The sequence below is a fragment of the Saccopteryx bilineata genome, chromosome 9 (genome assembly GCF_036850765.1).
Source record: "Saccopteryx bilineata isolate mSacBil1 chromosome 9, mSacBil1_pri_phased_curated, whole genome shotgun sequence".
Classification (NCBI taxonomy): Eukaryota; Metazoa; Chordata; class Mammalia; order Chiroptera; family Emballonuridae; genus Saccopteryx; species Saccopteryx bilineata.
Window position 1 is genome coordinate 52,691,533 of NC_089498.1, and position 14,536 is coordinate 52,706,068.

At 39.7% G+C, this 14,536-nt stretch overlaps 1 protein-coding gene across 1 annotated transcript; it reads left to right on the forward strand.

Moving 5' to 3' along the window:
- Window positions 1–3,954: 3,954 nt before the first annotated feature.
- On the forward strand, window positions 3,955–6,882 carry DKK1 (dickkopf WNT signaling pathway inhibitor 1). Its single transcript, XM_066242983.1, has 4 exons — window positions 3,955–4,327; window positions 4,570–4,732; window positions 5,877–6,020; window positions 6,161–6,882. The coding sequence occupies exons 1-4, from the start codon at window positions 4,085–4,087 to the stop codon at window positions 6,412–6,414; spliced, it is 804 nt and encodes a 267-aa protein (XP_066099080.1). The 5' UTR covers window positions 3,955–4,084; the 3' UTR covers window positions 6,415–6,882.
- Window positions 6,883–14,536: the final 7,654 nt, after the last annotated feature.

Sequence of the window (14,536 nt, forward strand, 5' to 3'; positions counted from 1 at the left end):
ACAAATGAAGAGGTTGATGAATATTCTCTGCCTGGCAACCAGCACATAAAATGTGAGGAAGGCACATATTACCATGCTGTTCCTGAGTTACAAGGTTCAATTCAACCTTGGTAAACATGTTTTACCTATTTTTAAATTTAATACAAAATATTAAACTTATTGCATTAATTATGGTCATATTTAAACCAGACCAACTAGGAGCATGGTTCTTTGCAAAATTAAATAAACTAGTTTTAATAAATTAATCTTTTTTTTTTCTTTATTCATTTTTTTTTAGAGAGGAGAGAGAGAGGGAGAGAGAGAGAGACAGAGAGAGAAGGGGGAGGAGCTGGAAGCATCAACTCCCATATGTGCCTTGACCAGGCAAGCCCAGGGTTTCGAACCGGCAACCTCAGCATTTCCAGGTCGACACATTATCCACTGCGCCACCACAGGTCAGGCAAAAATTTTTTTTTTATTTATTCATTTTTAGAGAGGAGAGAGAGACAGAGAGAGAGAAAGGGGGAGGAGCTGGAAGCATCAACTCCCATATGTGCCTTGACCAGGCAAGCCCAGGGCTTTGAACCGGCAACCTCAGCATTTCCAGGTTGACGCTTTACCCACTGCGCCAGCACAGGTCAGTAGTTTTAATAAATTAAATACAATTGCCCTGACTCCCACCACCACTGTCACCTAGGTATAAGAAAGACTCATATTCATCAGAACCCTCTTTCCCAAACACTTGTTGGTAACAATTCCTGGACCTTTTTCTATCTTCCTCATGACCTAATATATGCCCAAATATAATCTTTTAGAAGATTTTAACTTCATTCCCATGTAAATATATTTGTTTCCCCAACTACTAATATATTGAAAGCCGTGAGGACAAAAATCTCACCTTCAACATTTTGGGGGCATAGTCCCAGAGGTACTATGGTAGCATTGTGCAGACAGTGGGTCCTCACCAAATTGTAATCGGCTGCTGATGGAACAATGAACTTCACTTTAAGTCTTTACCCCGCTCTGTTGTTTTGTTGCCAGTGAGCAAACGCAAGCATGGAAAGGCTTTTCAGATGGAAACTCCACTGAAAAAAGTGAATTTTCCCTTTTGGAGCAACTGAGTTGGCTTTCTACGTACTCCCCTGGCTCCCTCCAACTTAATTTCTCTCCTCTGTAATGTGTGAGCTTATTGCTCACCCCCACTTAATTATTTGAAGATAATAGAGTCCTCATCTTTTATCACACATACTGAGTGCCATGCTTAGCACATAGTAGGAACTCAGATATTGACCAATTCATCATAACAACTTGAGGAGCGACGTGGAGCGTGAAGAGGGAGGTAGGACCAAGTCCACTCTTGAAAACTTACTTACTCTTGGCTTAAATCTCCTAATTAAATACAACAGAGTCTGTCCAAGCTTAATAAATATTAAACTCCAACAGACATACATATTCAGGCATCAAGATTGAATTTATGCAGCATGCCTTTCTGTTAAAGTTTTCCTTATGTTGATTAAATTGTTCCACTGTTTTTATGCCCTAGACAATGGTTTTGTTTGTGAATCCAAGTTCTTAATGGACTAAATTTGTTAAATGTATTAAATATGTACTATATCTTGCAAAAAAGATATAGTACACTGGTCTCCAGTGTGGCACAGGCATATTGTTAGAAATACTTACGTAAGATAATGGAACTAGACAGAAACATTTTCACATGTCCTGACATCAGAGAACTCTTTCTTCACATTTCAACATCTCAAGAACTTAACACAGACTATAGATTTTCTACTACATCAAAGGTGCTTAACACATTGATTATTGACCTTATTATTAATATGCTGCAAGTGATTATATGGCATCTAAAATTTCTTATGCCTTTACCCTATAATACCTCTCCATCCATATAAACTTCAAGTCAAGTGAAAGTAGAGCCATATCTGTCCAATGAAGACCTGGGTCATTGTTGATTCTCAATAAAGCTAATATAAAAGAACCTTCTCTTTGTATCGGATCTTCTCTTTGTTCCAAAAAATTTCTAAGTAGTGACCAAATCTAGATCATCGTACATGTTCATAATAAATCCTAAAGAGATATGTGGTATTTAATTCATTCTAGAATTTCACGTAGAGTTATCAATAAGCCAGAGAAAATTTCACAGGATAAATGGAATTGGGGATAAGAAGGACATCAGGGTAATTGGATGCATTAGTAAAGAATTGTTTAGAAGATGCTCTTAATATATTCTTTGAAACCCAAGTCACTAGAATACAGACCAATACAATTTTTTTTAAAAATTTACCCCTGCCCTTCTTAACTTGAGGATTTTTCTATTGAAGACTATCACTGGGTATGTATACTTAGTCATGGTCTCAGTTGTGTAGGTCGCTGTGTAATTATAAATATCCTTGAGGTTGGGGAGCACAAAAAAAGATACACAACAGTGATTATTTAATCATCTCCTTTTCTAAACTCACATAGCCATTGTCTATTTTCTGACATGTATCAATTTGTTTTAAAGAAAATTGTGTACATGATTGCCCTACATGTGACAGCTATGTGCAAAAAAAGTCCTTGGTATTACATTGATAAATAAAAAAATTAAAATTATCCAATCAGACAAGGTATACAAGGATTTTTATGTTTGTTGTTGTTAAATAGTGAAAACACAATAACTTACTGGAGTATAAAGAACTGAATGAACATACTACTAATGGAGAAATTTATTCTGTTTAAAAATAACTTTCAATTTATAAACAAAACAGCATCTTACACACTAGCCCTACTTTATTTTTTCTATAGACTGATTGAAATGACATCAAATTCACTCTCTTGTTCACTTTCAGCTTCCCTTTTCCTGAAGCTAGTCTCTTACCTCCCTAAAGGGGGGTAATTCCTGGTCCAGGAAAGGTCTGACTTGGGATCAAACACAGGCATTCTCAAGCTTCGAGATATGAAATACTAATGAGGAAGTCAGGCGCTAAGCCTTCAGGGTTTCTTATCTCCCTGCTCTAACCCCGCCACTGAGAAGGGAACCAGCGAAGGAGGACTGACCCGGCTGTTGGTTCCTGTCCGCTTTTGCTCTGGCCACTTTGATCTTGCCCGTCAGCCTAATCAAGTTCATCTATTGCCCAGACTGTTCAGATTCAAAGAACTACATTAAATAGTTTGATTATCGATGGTCATTTCCCTCCTCCCTCCACCCATGATCTAATTTCCAAACGCCAGTCTCTCGCCTTCCTCTCTAAACTTCCCATCAAAAGAGAATTAGTTCTTCTTCCTTTTAGCCTTCGTTTGATGTGCAAATGTCCTTCTATTTGCACATTTTTCTTGCAGTAGCCCCAGGGGGAGGGGAGCAGGCAAAGGAAGTGGGGAGGCATTTAAGGAACTTAAAGCCAAGGACCTCACCCCAATTCTGCAAACCGTGACTCTAAAGGGTTAATCAGCAACTTGCATCGGCCATCTGGCCCTTCTGGCTGAGAGGTTTTGATTGCGACTTTGAATCACTGATCAGCTTGTATTTAATACTGAATATTATTTATGTGCACAATAAACCAGTAAAGGCATAAGGGAGAGAGGAGAAAAGTGCTTTTGCAAAGAGCATTACAATTCCGTTCTGGACACTGTTTCAAATCTCGATAACCCAACCTTTCCTGCAAGGCAAGGGCACCCGAGTTCCGGAAGCTCCTCCTCTCTCCTGCATTTATTAAAGTCGTCTACTCTAATACTCACTGATTACAATCACTCCGAAGGTGAGCTGGTCCAGGGGAGGGAGTGCGCCAGGGAGGGGCGGGGTGAAGTGTCAAAGGCCCCCCTTCATGTACACAAACACACCCCCCTCCCAGCCCCTCCCAAAGCTTTGAAATCCCATCTCGGCTTTGTTGTCTCCCCCGTAGGGGCCGGAATGCTCAGAGCCCGAGGTATAAAGGCTGCCGCGGTGGCTGTGGCGCAGAGCTCCGTGCGCCCCGCAGTCTGACTGTGGGACCGCTGGAGGCTCCCGGAATCCTTATTTGCAGCCGCACCAGCACAGCTTCCTTGGGGACCAGGCTTGCAAAGTGATATTCCTCCTTTTCCTCTTTCTCTCTCTCTCTCTCTCTTGAGTCCTGAGATGACGGCCCTGGGCGCAGTGGGGGCTGCTCGGGTCTTGGTCACCCTGACAGCGGTGGCTCTTTGCGGCCACCCTCTGCTCGGAGTGAGCGCCACCTTGAACTCGGTTCTCAATTCCAATGCCATCAAGAACCTGCCCCCACCGCTAGGCGGCGCTGCTGGGCACCCAGGCTCACCAGTCAGCGTGGCTCCAGGAGTTCTGTACGATGGAGGGAACAAGTATCAAACCATTGACAACTACCAGGTGAGAAGGGTCTTGGGGATCTGGAACGCTGTGACCCTGAAGAGGTGTCGTCTGGGGAGAAGGGTGTAACGTGCTGAGTGTGTGCGGTTCAGGGAGCGTTTGGAAACTGCATCTAGGAGCAGTGGGCGGCAATAACTTTTGGACAGGTGGGCAGAAAAAGTACTGCGATGAGCGTCCAGGTCCTGGAGTGTGGGGACCTGGATGCCTGGGTGCCTCATCCTCTTCCGGCCCCCTTCCCGCAGCCGTACCCCTGCGCGGAGGATGAGGAGTGCGGCACGGAGGAGTACTGCGCGAGTCCCACTCGCGGAGGTGGCGCGGGTGCGCAGATCTGCCTCGCCTGCAGGAAGCGCCGAAAACGCTGCATGCGTCACACTATGTGCTGCCCGGGCAATTACTGCAAAAACGGTGAGTTCCTTAGCGCCCGCCTATGCGCACCTGCGGATGGGAGAAAACGTTCTCAGCTCTGAGAATGCTGCGGCGCTATGAGATATTCAGTATGCAAGGTGTCCCTGAACTGTCTTCGTTCCTAGTTCCTAGTGTTAATCTACGAGCAGAGAAAAGTAACAGAGGTCTTGGAGCTCTTTATTTTCCTGTGTCCCTCAATGATTTAACACACGACGGCTTATCTCCGAGTGAACCCCTCCCTAAAAATTGGTCTGGGACAGCCTTGACGTCAGTTGAGAAAGAAGATGGGAAGAGGGGGTAATAGAAAGAGACCAAGGAAAGCTCCGCTGAAGTTTACCTGCCCTGTCATTTTACTTACAGTGCCTCTCACGGCTCTGCCAGTCTGGCCTCGCCCCCTGAGCTCTGTTGAAGCTGTTGTCAGCCAGAAGACAGCGAATTATCTGTGCGGGCCAGCCATTCTTAAGGGAGATATTGCTATCCTCCATCCTGACTTCTCCATCCAACCCCTGCCTCCACCTCCTGCTACCTTAAAATAAGTACTCCTCCCCCCGACCACAGAGCCACTAAAATTTGATGTCTCAAAGAGGTAGACTCAGACAGCGAAAGAAGACTCCAGAAATAAACTCAAGGGTGGCAATCCTTCTTAGGACCCAGTAATACTCTGGGATGAACTACCGGTAGATCTCTGTAATATTGAAATTACACAGGAAAGTAACTGGTGGGTGAGAGTGCAGTTTTGCAGAGAGCTGGCATTGCATTTGCTTAGCTTACTCTGGCAGTACTCATAAAGCACCAACGGCAGAAAAGTTATTTTCTAAAACAATTTTCTAAGTGACTTTCTTTTTCTTACCCCGTGGGTGATATTAAAATGGGCAGAAATCTCACTGTCACTACCCCAGATGGTAGAAAAATATTTTAAATGGCTATGTTAGGGATGCTATATACTACTACACAGTATACCCACTGATATTTCTATCTAGGGAGTTTTGTCCTAACACTAGGGAGGAAGTTTGACTTGTGTGTAAAATCATGTCACTACAATGATATCTCTCAAGTTGGTGCAAGCACAACAGACTGCCACTACCACACCTGTAAGTAGAAACATTACATCTCCGGAGTTAATCACTATCTCCTGCTTCCTTAGGAATCTGTATGCCTTCTGACCACAGTCATTTCCATCGAGGGGAAATTGAGGAAACCATTATTGAAAGCTTTGGTAATGATCACAGCACCCTGGATGGGTACTCCAGAAGAACCACACTGTCTTCAAAATTGTATCATACCAAAGGTAGGTTTAGGGACCTTAGGACTCATTTTTGTTGTTGTTGTTGTTGTTAGCATATCAGAAGTGTCTTTTGAGTTACCTTAATGAAATAAAGCAGCTTTCACAGTGACAATGTACTTTTCTTACTGCTTCTTTTTTCCAAGGACAAGAAGGTTCTGTGTGTCTTCGATCATCAGATTGTGCTACAGGGTTGTGTTGTGCTAGACACTTCTGGTCCAAGATATGTAAACCTGTCCTCAAAGAAGGTCAAGTGTGCACCAAGCACAGGAGAAAAGGCTCCCACGGGCTGGAGATATTCCAGCGTTGTTACTGTGGAGAAGGTCTGTCTTGCCGGATACAGAAAGATCACCATCAAGCCAGTAATTCTTCTAGGCTTCACACCTGTCAGAGACACTAAACCAGTTGTCCGAACACAGTGAACTTCTTTATGTAAAATATGCTATAAGAAACTTTTGTGACTTTTACCAGCTCAATCCTTAAGGATGTACAAAGTCTGTGGTTACAGTTAAGCATTCCAATAATACCTTCTGAAAATGGGAGTGTAAGAGTTTTGTTTCTTTATGGAACTCTCCTGTCATTGATTGCAGTAAATTACTGTGTTGTAAATTCTCAGTGTGGCACTTACCTGTAAATGCAACAAAACTTTTAATTATTTTTTCTAAGGTGCTGCATTGTCTATTGTTTGTCTTGTTATGTAAATTTTTGTACACATTGATTGCTATCTTGACTCTGATAAATATTCTATATTAGGTTGTAATAAATAATTTTAGCTTATACTTGCTAAATGCACAACCCCTTTCCCTTTTAATTCTAGAGTCTAGAATGCAAGGAGCTTTTGGAATGACAAATGATAGGTATCTAAAATTTATCATAAAAACACTAGTTTATTTTCTGAAATGTACTATCTCAGTGCTTCAAATATATATATATATATATATATATATATATATATATATGCATGCTGTGGTAGTCCTTGAAATAAAAATTTACATTTAATACCATAAAATGTTACAAGTATAAATTTTGACGTTATGACCTTCAAGGAGGTGTGTGTGTGTTCTACCAGGGACAGAAATGTGACATATTTAAAGAAGATCAGAAAAAGATACCATCTAAATATAAGGCAGTATCGATTAATTCTTGAATAATTTTTCAAAAAAAATGTATTCTTCATTGACAAGCTCAAATGATCATAGTGTATGGGACTGAATCTTACATTAGTACTTTTAAAAATAGTTTCCAATAAATTAGTAATATCTAACCAAATAGTTATTAACTATTGGGCAACAACAAAACAATTTTTTTAACAAAAGTCATACCAGAGCAAAGGACCTGATGGTTAGCAGGAAGAGGGGGTGTATGTATAGAAATACAGTTAACAAGTATGTGCAGATTTTATAACAAGTTAATATGAAGTATCTTAAATACTTTTTTATGCCAGAAGACTTGTTCTAATTACTTTGATTTTGAAATAATTATTAAATAAAAACCACAAATCTTCCTTCATGATCTTCTTTTCATTCTCCTGCTGGGTGAGTTGAACATTTCAATTTTTGCTTTCATGTGAATTCTACTGATTAAAATAAGGATACAGTTATACTGTTTAAAAGAAAGGCCACAGAAATGAAATCAAACTGTCTTTGCATTTTTACCTGCCAACTTTGACATTGGCAAATCTAATACCAAGGAAAGGAAAAACAACTGTCTCAATTTACACTTATTCTGTAATATACTGAAGTCTACATCAAAACCACAAAATGCTGGGTTTAAGGCACTCGGAAGGACAGTGACTGATCAACAAGTTTCCTTAAATAACACAGATGTCCTAGAATGTTTGTTGTTTTAGTATTCCCGGAAGTGTTTCAATTTCAAGGGGCTCAGCCAAAGGGCCACAAGGGTTGGATGGCTCTTCACTGAGAAGGGGACTGGCAGGATGTCTGTTGTTACATACCTTTTGTCTGGAAGTTTTAGCTTCCTCACCCTGGAGAAATTTTCTTTTCTACATTTGCTTCTTTTCTGAAGTGCCAGGAAGGCCAATTCTAAGATCTGCCATCTCCAATAAAACACAATAGAGGAGAGGAAACAGGAAACCCTTTCTTCAAAAAGAAGAGAGAAGGGCCTCTGTTTAAGAGGGGAAAGGAGGGAACGTGTAAAGGGCTTGGTTATGGAATCCCTTCCTTTCTACAGGAACTGACTGTGGCCAGAGACTCCTCTGTCTCTACACCTCTCTGCACATCAATCATAGTTCCAGCCCTTTGTGTTCCCATCACGTGACGGAGGTGGGAGAAAGAGAAAACAGCAAGGAAGGACACCTTTTCTTCCTATCCATCTCAGATGTTAGGAGGAGACAAAAAGAATGTCTGCACATTTACAGAGGTGAAAAAAGACTATCAAGAAAACTGCAGATACTTTATTAGCTTAGCTACCTATGGAGGCTGGAAGACAGAAATCCGATATAATACAAATTCAAATGAGGATCATTTAAAGAATCTTTAACATTTTAGATAGTGTTTGCCTAAAATGTGTGTATAATTTTACTTTTAAACAACTTATTTTCATGGAAAACATATGCACTTGGGAATGCATTCACAAGGCAAACATTTGATCAAATGGGAGCATACTCTACACACTGCCCTGCGTCCTTTTATTTTTATTTTTACTGTATGTGTCTTACAGGTCACAATCTATGTAATGCATAGAGAGGTGCCTCATTCTTTTTAATGGTTGCCTTAAGAGTACAGTATATTGGATTGGCTATACTATAATATATAAAGTGATTAATGAGAGACATTTAAATTGTTTCCAGTGTTTTTGCTATAACAACTATTGTACCATGACTACAGAATCTTTATGGTGTTATTGTTCTTGTGCTGGTATACTTATAGGATAAGATAATAGCTGACTTCTGAAGCAAAATCCATAACCAAAAAGCATACTTTCTGGAGCTACTCACAAGGAGTGCCATGGGCAAAATGTCAAGATGCCTGCTTATTGCTGTTCTAGTGATGATTAAATTCTTGCTAAAGTGTATCAAAGGAGGAAGAGGGAAATACAGGCTTATGCTAACAATTTCACAGTAAACAGTAATCTCTGGTATTCAATTAATATAGACTTTCTCTACTCTCTTTGATTTAAAAATAATTATTAAATAAAATCACAAACAAGTAATTCCTCCATCCCTTTCCCTCATTTTACTAGAAGACTTAACTATTTCAAATTTTGTTTAACCTGAAACCTATTGATAAAAATGAGGGTAAAGACATATTATTAAAAAAAAGAAAACCTACAGATATATAGCTTAAGTGTTGTTATTTATATGTCAGCATATCAAAATACTTTATAAATTTTTTCCAAGGTAAATTAAATTGTACCAATTCAATCATAGTTTAGTAACAATTATACTGTTATCAGCTTTATTAGTTTTACTATTTTAACTATATAGTCAAATTAGCACATATTGCCACTTATGGAGATTTCAGGTGAAATTATTCAATTTTCCTTTCTTTTAAAACTATAAATTATCTGCGCTGGCCCATGGCTCAGTATTGAATAGATAGAGCATCAGCCTGACATATGGATGTCCAGGGTTCAATTCCCGGTCAGGACACACAAGAGAAGCAACTATCTTGTTCTCTCTCCTTTACTCCCCCCCTTCTCTCCCTCTTCCCCTCTCTCAGTCAGTGGCTCAGATTGGTTCCATCATTGGCCAGGGTGCTAAGGATGGCTCAGTTGGTCCAAGTGCATCAGACTCAGGTGTTAAAAATAGCTTCATTGATTTGAGCATTGGCCATAGATGGGGTTGCCGAGTGGATCCTGATCAGGACACATGCAAGAGTTTGTCTCACTATCTTTCCTCCTCTCACTTAAAATAAATACATAAAAAAAAAACAAATAAATAAAAATAACATTTTATAAATTACCTGACATTACTGTGCTACCAACTTTTTTTTATAGTCTTAAAGAAAAATAAGCCATATTATTACCATTAGGCTTATAAAATGTGTTCAATTGAATTTTAGATTATAATGCTCATACTTTCTAAAATACCACTCTGAGTACAATAGCAAAATATGATACATTATTTATCACTCCCCCCATACACAATAAATAATCTACATAATTTAGGAACCAGATATTTGTACAAATGTGTGTCTATATGTGGGCCTTTAGGAGTTTTTCGAATGGGAACCACTTAGAAATAGTCAATCATATCAATAATCTGAGACTACAATTTGGGTAATGTTAAAGAGTCTTAATTCAATAAACATTGATTGAACCTGTCATGCTCAATAGGCTCTATGCTGGCATTTGAAATGATGCGCACATTTAAAATCATGTTGGTTACTTTCACATCAAGAAGCTCACCATTTAGCAAGACTATAAATGACTTTGAGGTTGGTTTAGTATAGTGGTTAGAGATACAGTCTCTGGAATCAGACAGACTTGGGGTGAAATTATGGCTCCTTTAATTTCTAATTGCATGATGTCAAGCAAATGTTATAACCTCATTGATAACATAAAGAGAATACCAACTTTAGAGTATAGGCATGAGAATAATGCATGCATTATAATGCTACTTAGCATGATGTCTAGCTTCTAGTAAGCACTCAGTTTAGGTCTGCACTATTGGACAATAAAACATTTTATAATAAGATTTATCATATATATTAATATCTAATAACAGATTAAAAAGTAATTAAATCAGCCTATAGGTACGCTCAGAAAGTTTCAGGGAAGCTGTGGTATTTAAACCATTTTCTTCTCAAGATTCTTTTATTTCAAGGAAGAAAAATCATTTAAACTAGAGAAAGTAAAAAGTATACATGAATTATAATGTCACCACTCATAAAAATCAGTATGGAAACCATTGGGGAGACTATTTCATTAGCTTGTTAATGACTTCTGTTCTGCTGTAATTTGCACATGTATGTCTATGGCTTGTCATGTGGCATAAATTCTACACCCAATATAAATGACCTTCAGACTCAGCTCTGCTCAACATCTCAGAGACTATTTCAAATTTCTGGGCAAAAGTTTTGAGTGGCTCAGCTTTGATCAGAGGTTCACCTTTATAGTCAAGTTGGCTAGATTGGATGCCTGGATGTGAAAATATAAACATGACCAACTATATCCAGTACAACTTTAATAGGAACTTTGGTAGTTCTACAAGGAGGTGTATGCAAAAACAGTTGCCACATATTGCATTTACCACATAGTATTTTGAAGGATGAGGAGCTGACAGGCGGAAAATAAATGAAAGTGTATTAGAAATAGAGGAAGTAATGTGCTGGGCAAATGCGTTTGTAAAATTTGTATTTTTTGAGTTTGCTCACTTTTATTGTTAGAAAATGGCGCTAGGCAGCCAAGCGTGTGCTTGCCCTCAGAGCAGGGCAGTTGATTGCAAATTGCAGATTGCACTTCTGCTTGGGAGGGGCCATTGTTTAGCTAATGTTTGCTGGAGGAGGAGTCTTTGAGGACCCAGGCAGTTTTGAAGGGAGAGTGGAGAGAATGCAGAGTGCTGAAGAAGAAGCGAGTTTGTGCAGAGAGAGAGAAGGGGTGCAGATGGGGAACCAGAGCTGAGAGGCTTTGGGAGCTCCACTGAGATTGGTGGGGCCTTTGATTCTAGGAGGAACTGGAGAGGATTCTCCTGGTTGTGGAACCGGAGAATGTGTCAGGGCTTTGGGAGCCCTGAATGAAAGGGAAGTGTTTTCCCTATGTGTTTGCTTGTGGGCCTGTGTGAGACATTAATAAAGGAATGACTCACCATTTTTTGGCTCCACTGTTTCTTTACTGTCTGTCTGAATCCAATGAGAACCTGCATGCACATGGCCAGGACAACAGCAGCCACTGACCCTACATAATGTAAGCCAAATTAAAAAAGCTAAGAAAATATATACTGTGTTAAAATATATATATGTATATATATACTATTAAAAAATACATACTGTGGAGGAAAAATAATTCAATATTACTAGAGTATTGGGAACCTGGAAGAAGGACTTTCCTAATTTTTTGTAATTTAATTTGTTACCCAGGAAACAAAATAAATACTCTTTATTTTCAGCACCAGTTAGCATATTAGGTGGTGATGGAGATACTGATATGATTGAGACATACATTGCTTCAGAAGATTACTATACTGTTTTCACAACCCAAGGTGATTATTTTTCTAAAATTGTTATAGAATAAGGATAATATTAATTTAATTTCAGTAAGAGTTGTCATATCAGGTGAAGTGGTGTTGGGCAGATAAATTATATTATGCTCACTTTGTTAAAGATGGCACTGCCCACGTGGAAGCCCGTCGCCCAGGTGATATTAGTTGCCCTTCTTGCTTGGGATGGGCGTAATTATATTAATGTGTGTTGGAGCGGGCTGTGGGCAGGCAGGATCCTTGTAGCCTAGAGCTTGGTTTTAGGACTAAGCCTTTCCCACCTTTTTAAAAAAATTTTATTAATTTTAATGGGGTGACATTAATAAATCAGGGTACATATGTTCAAAGAAAACATTTCCAGGTTATCTTATCATTCAATTATGTTGCATACCCATCACCCAAAGTCAAATTGTCCTCCGTCACCTTCTAACTGGTTTTTTTGTGCCCCTCCCCTCCCCCCTCTCCCTCCCTCTCTTTCCTCCCCCCCTCCCCCATAACCACCACACTCTTGTCCATGTCTCTTAGTCTCGTTTTTATGTCCCACCTATGTATGGAATCATGCAGTTCTTGTTTCTTTCTAATTTACTTATTTTACTTCGTATAATGTTATCAAGATCCATCCATTTTGTTGTAAATGATCCGATGTCATCATTTCTTATGGCTGAGTAGTATTCCATAGTATATATGTATGTATGTGTATATATATACACACACACACACATAGTATATATGTACCAGTCATCTATTAAAGGGCTTTTTGGTTGTTTCCATGTCTTGGCCACTGTGAACAATGCTGCAATGAACATGAGGCTGCATGTGTCTTTATGTACCAATGTTTTTGAGTTTTGGGGGTATATACCCAGTAAAGGGATTGCTGGGTCATATGGTAGTTCTATTTTTAGTTTTTTGAGGAACAACCATACTTTCTTCCATAATGGTTATATTACTTTATATTCCCACCAACAGTGAATGAGGGTTTCTTTTTCTCCACAGCCTCTCCAACACTTGCTATTACCTGTCTTGTTGATAATAGCTAACCTAACAGGTGTGAGGTGGTATCTCACCTGTTTTTACATGCGGTGATGCAATCCCATCATGCCTCAGATAAGTGACTTTGTATTAGAGACTTCCCTACTTGTATATTGGATTAAAGGTTTTGATTTCTACACTATAAAATGGGGCAGACAGGGAGCTTGCTCTCTCTCAGTTCCTGAAATTAACATTAGAGAGGAGAGCAGAGAAGACTACGAGGAGAAGGCCAGGAGAAGCAGTCAAGATGGCAGAGTGCTGAAAGAGAAACCAGTTTGTGCAGAGTTTGTGCAGGAAGAAGGAGATGGGGAACAAAGGAGAATGAGGCTGGTGAGGCAGACATCTTTGATTCTAGGAAACTCGGATAAGTCAGTAGCTTTGTGAGTGCTGAATAAGTGGGTTTTGGAGCCCAGTGTGTGTTTTTACTTGCCCGCCAGGTGCAAGCTAAGATTAAACATAATGGTCCACCAGTTCTTGGCTACGTTGTTTCATTACTGTCTGTCCGAATCCAATGCGAACCTGCATGGGCCAGGTGGCTGTGATGATGGCCGCAGCAACTGGCTTTACGGTTGGCATTAAAGATAATATTTTAAATGTTGTTTACTGAGAGAGAGAGAGAGAAGAGGAGAGGATCAAGAAACCACAACTCGTAATATGTCGCAGAGACCACATGGCATACACCAAGGAGTTTAGGGGAGACCTCCCCACAATCCACTATACAGGTTTCATGAGACAGCCCTGACCCCCAGCCCCCATGGGTATTTAATAATACACACAAAATAGAAGCAGGGACAAGAACGAGGAAGTCATGGAGCTGAGAAGAGAATGAAGAGAAGAAAATGAGGTAGTCAGGAAGGGGAAAGTCTTTAGAGCAGATTAAAGGGCAAATGAAGTAGCTCATATGTCCCCACCTATTGATTAATCACAATTGCTAATTCTATTCCTATTGTGCTAAGTTCAGCACAGCACTGCCTTCAGTACTTTTGTCAGTAAAGTCACTGTGGCCTTTGCCTAAGGGCACTGAATTCTGTCCCTGTTTTATGTTCCTACAGTAGTGGTGGCTTTTCATATGTGCCTTGAGTAGGCAAACCCAGGGTTTCAAACCAGCGAGCTCAGCAGTCAGGATGACACTTTATCCACTGTGCTACTACACATCAGGCAAGAAATTATATTTGAGACAATTTTTTTGACTGATATAGTTAATACCCAGCTTTCACAAATCATAAATTTATTTTGCCAAAATTTAAAATATGACACCATCTCTTAATATCAGTAAAAGCAAGACTGCATTTAAGGCCTGTGATAACTGACCTCCTGCTGTTATAAACTGTTAAAC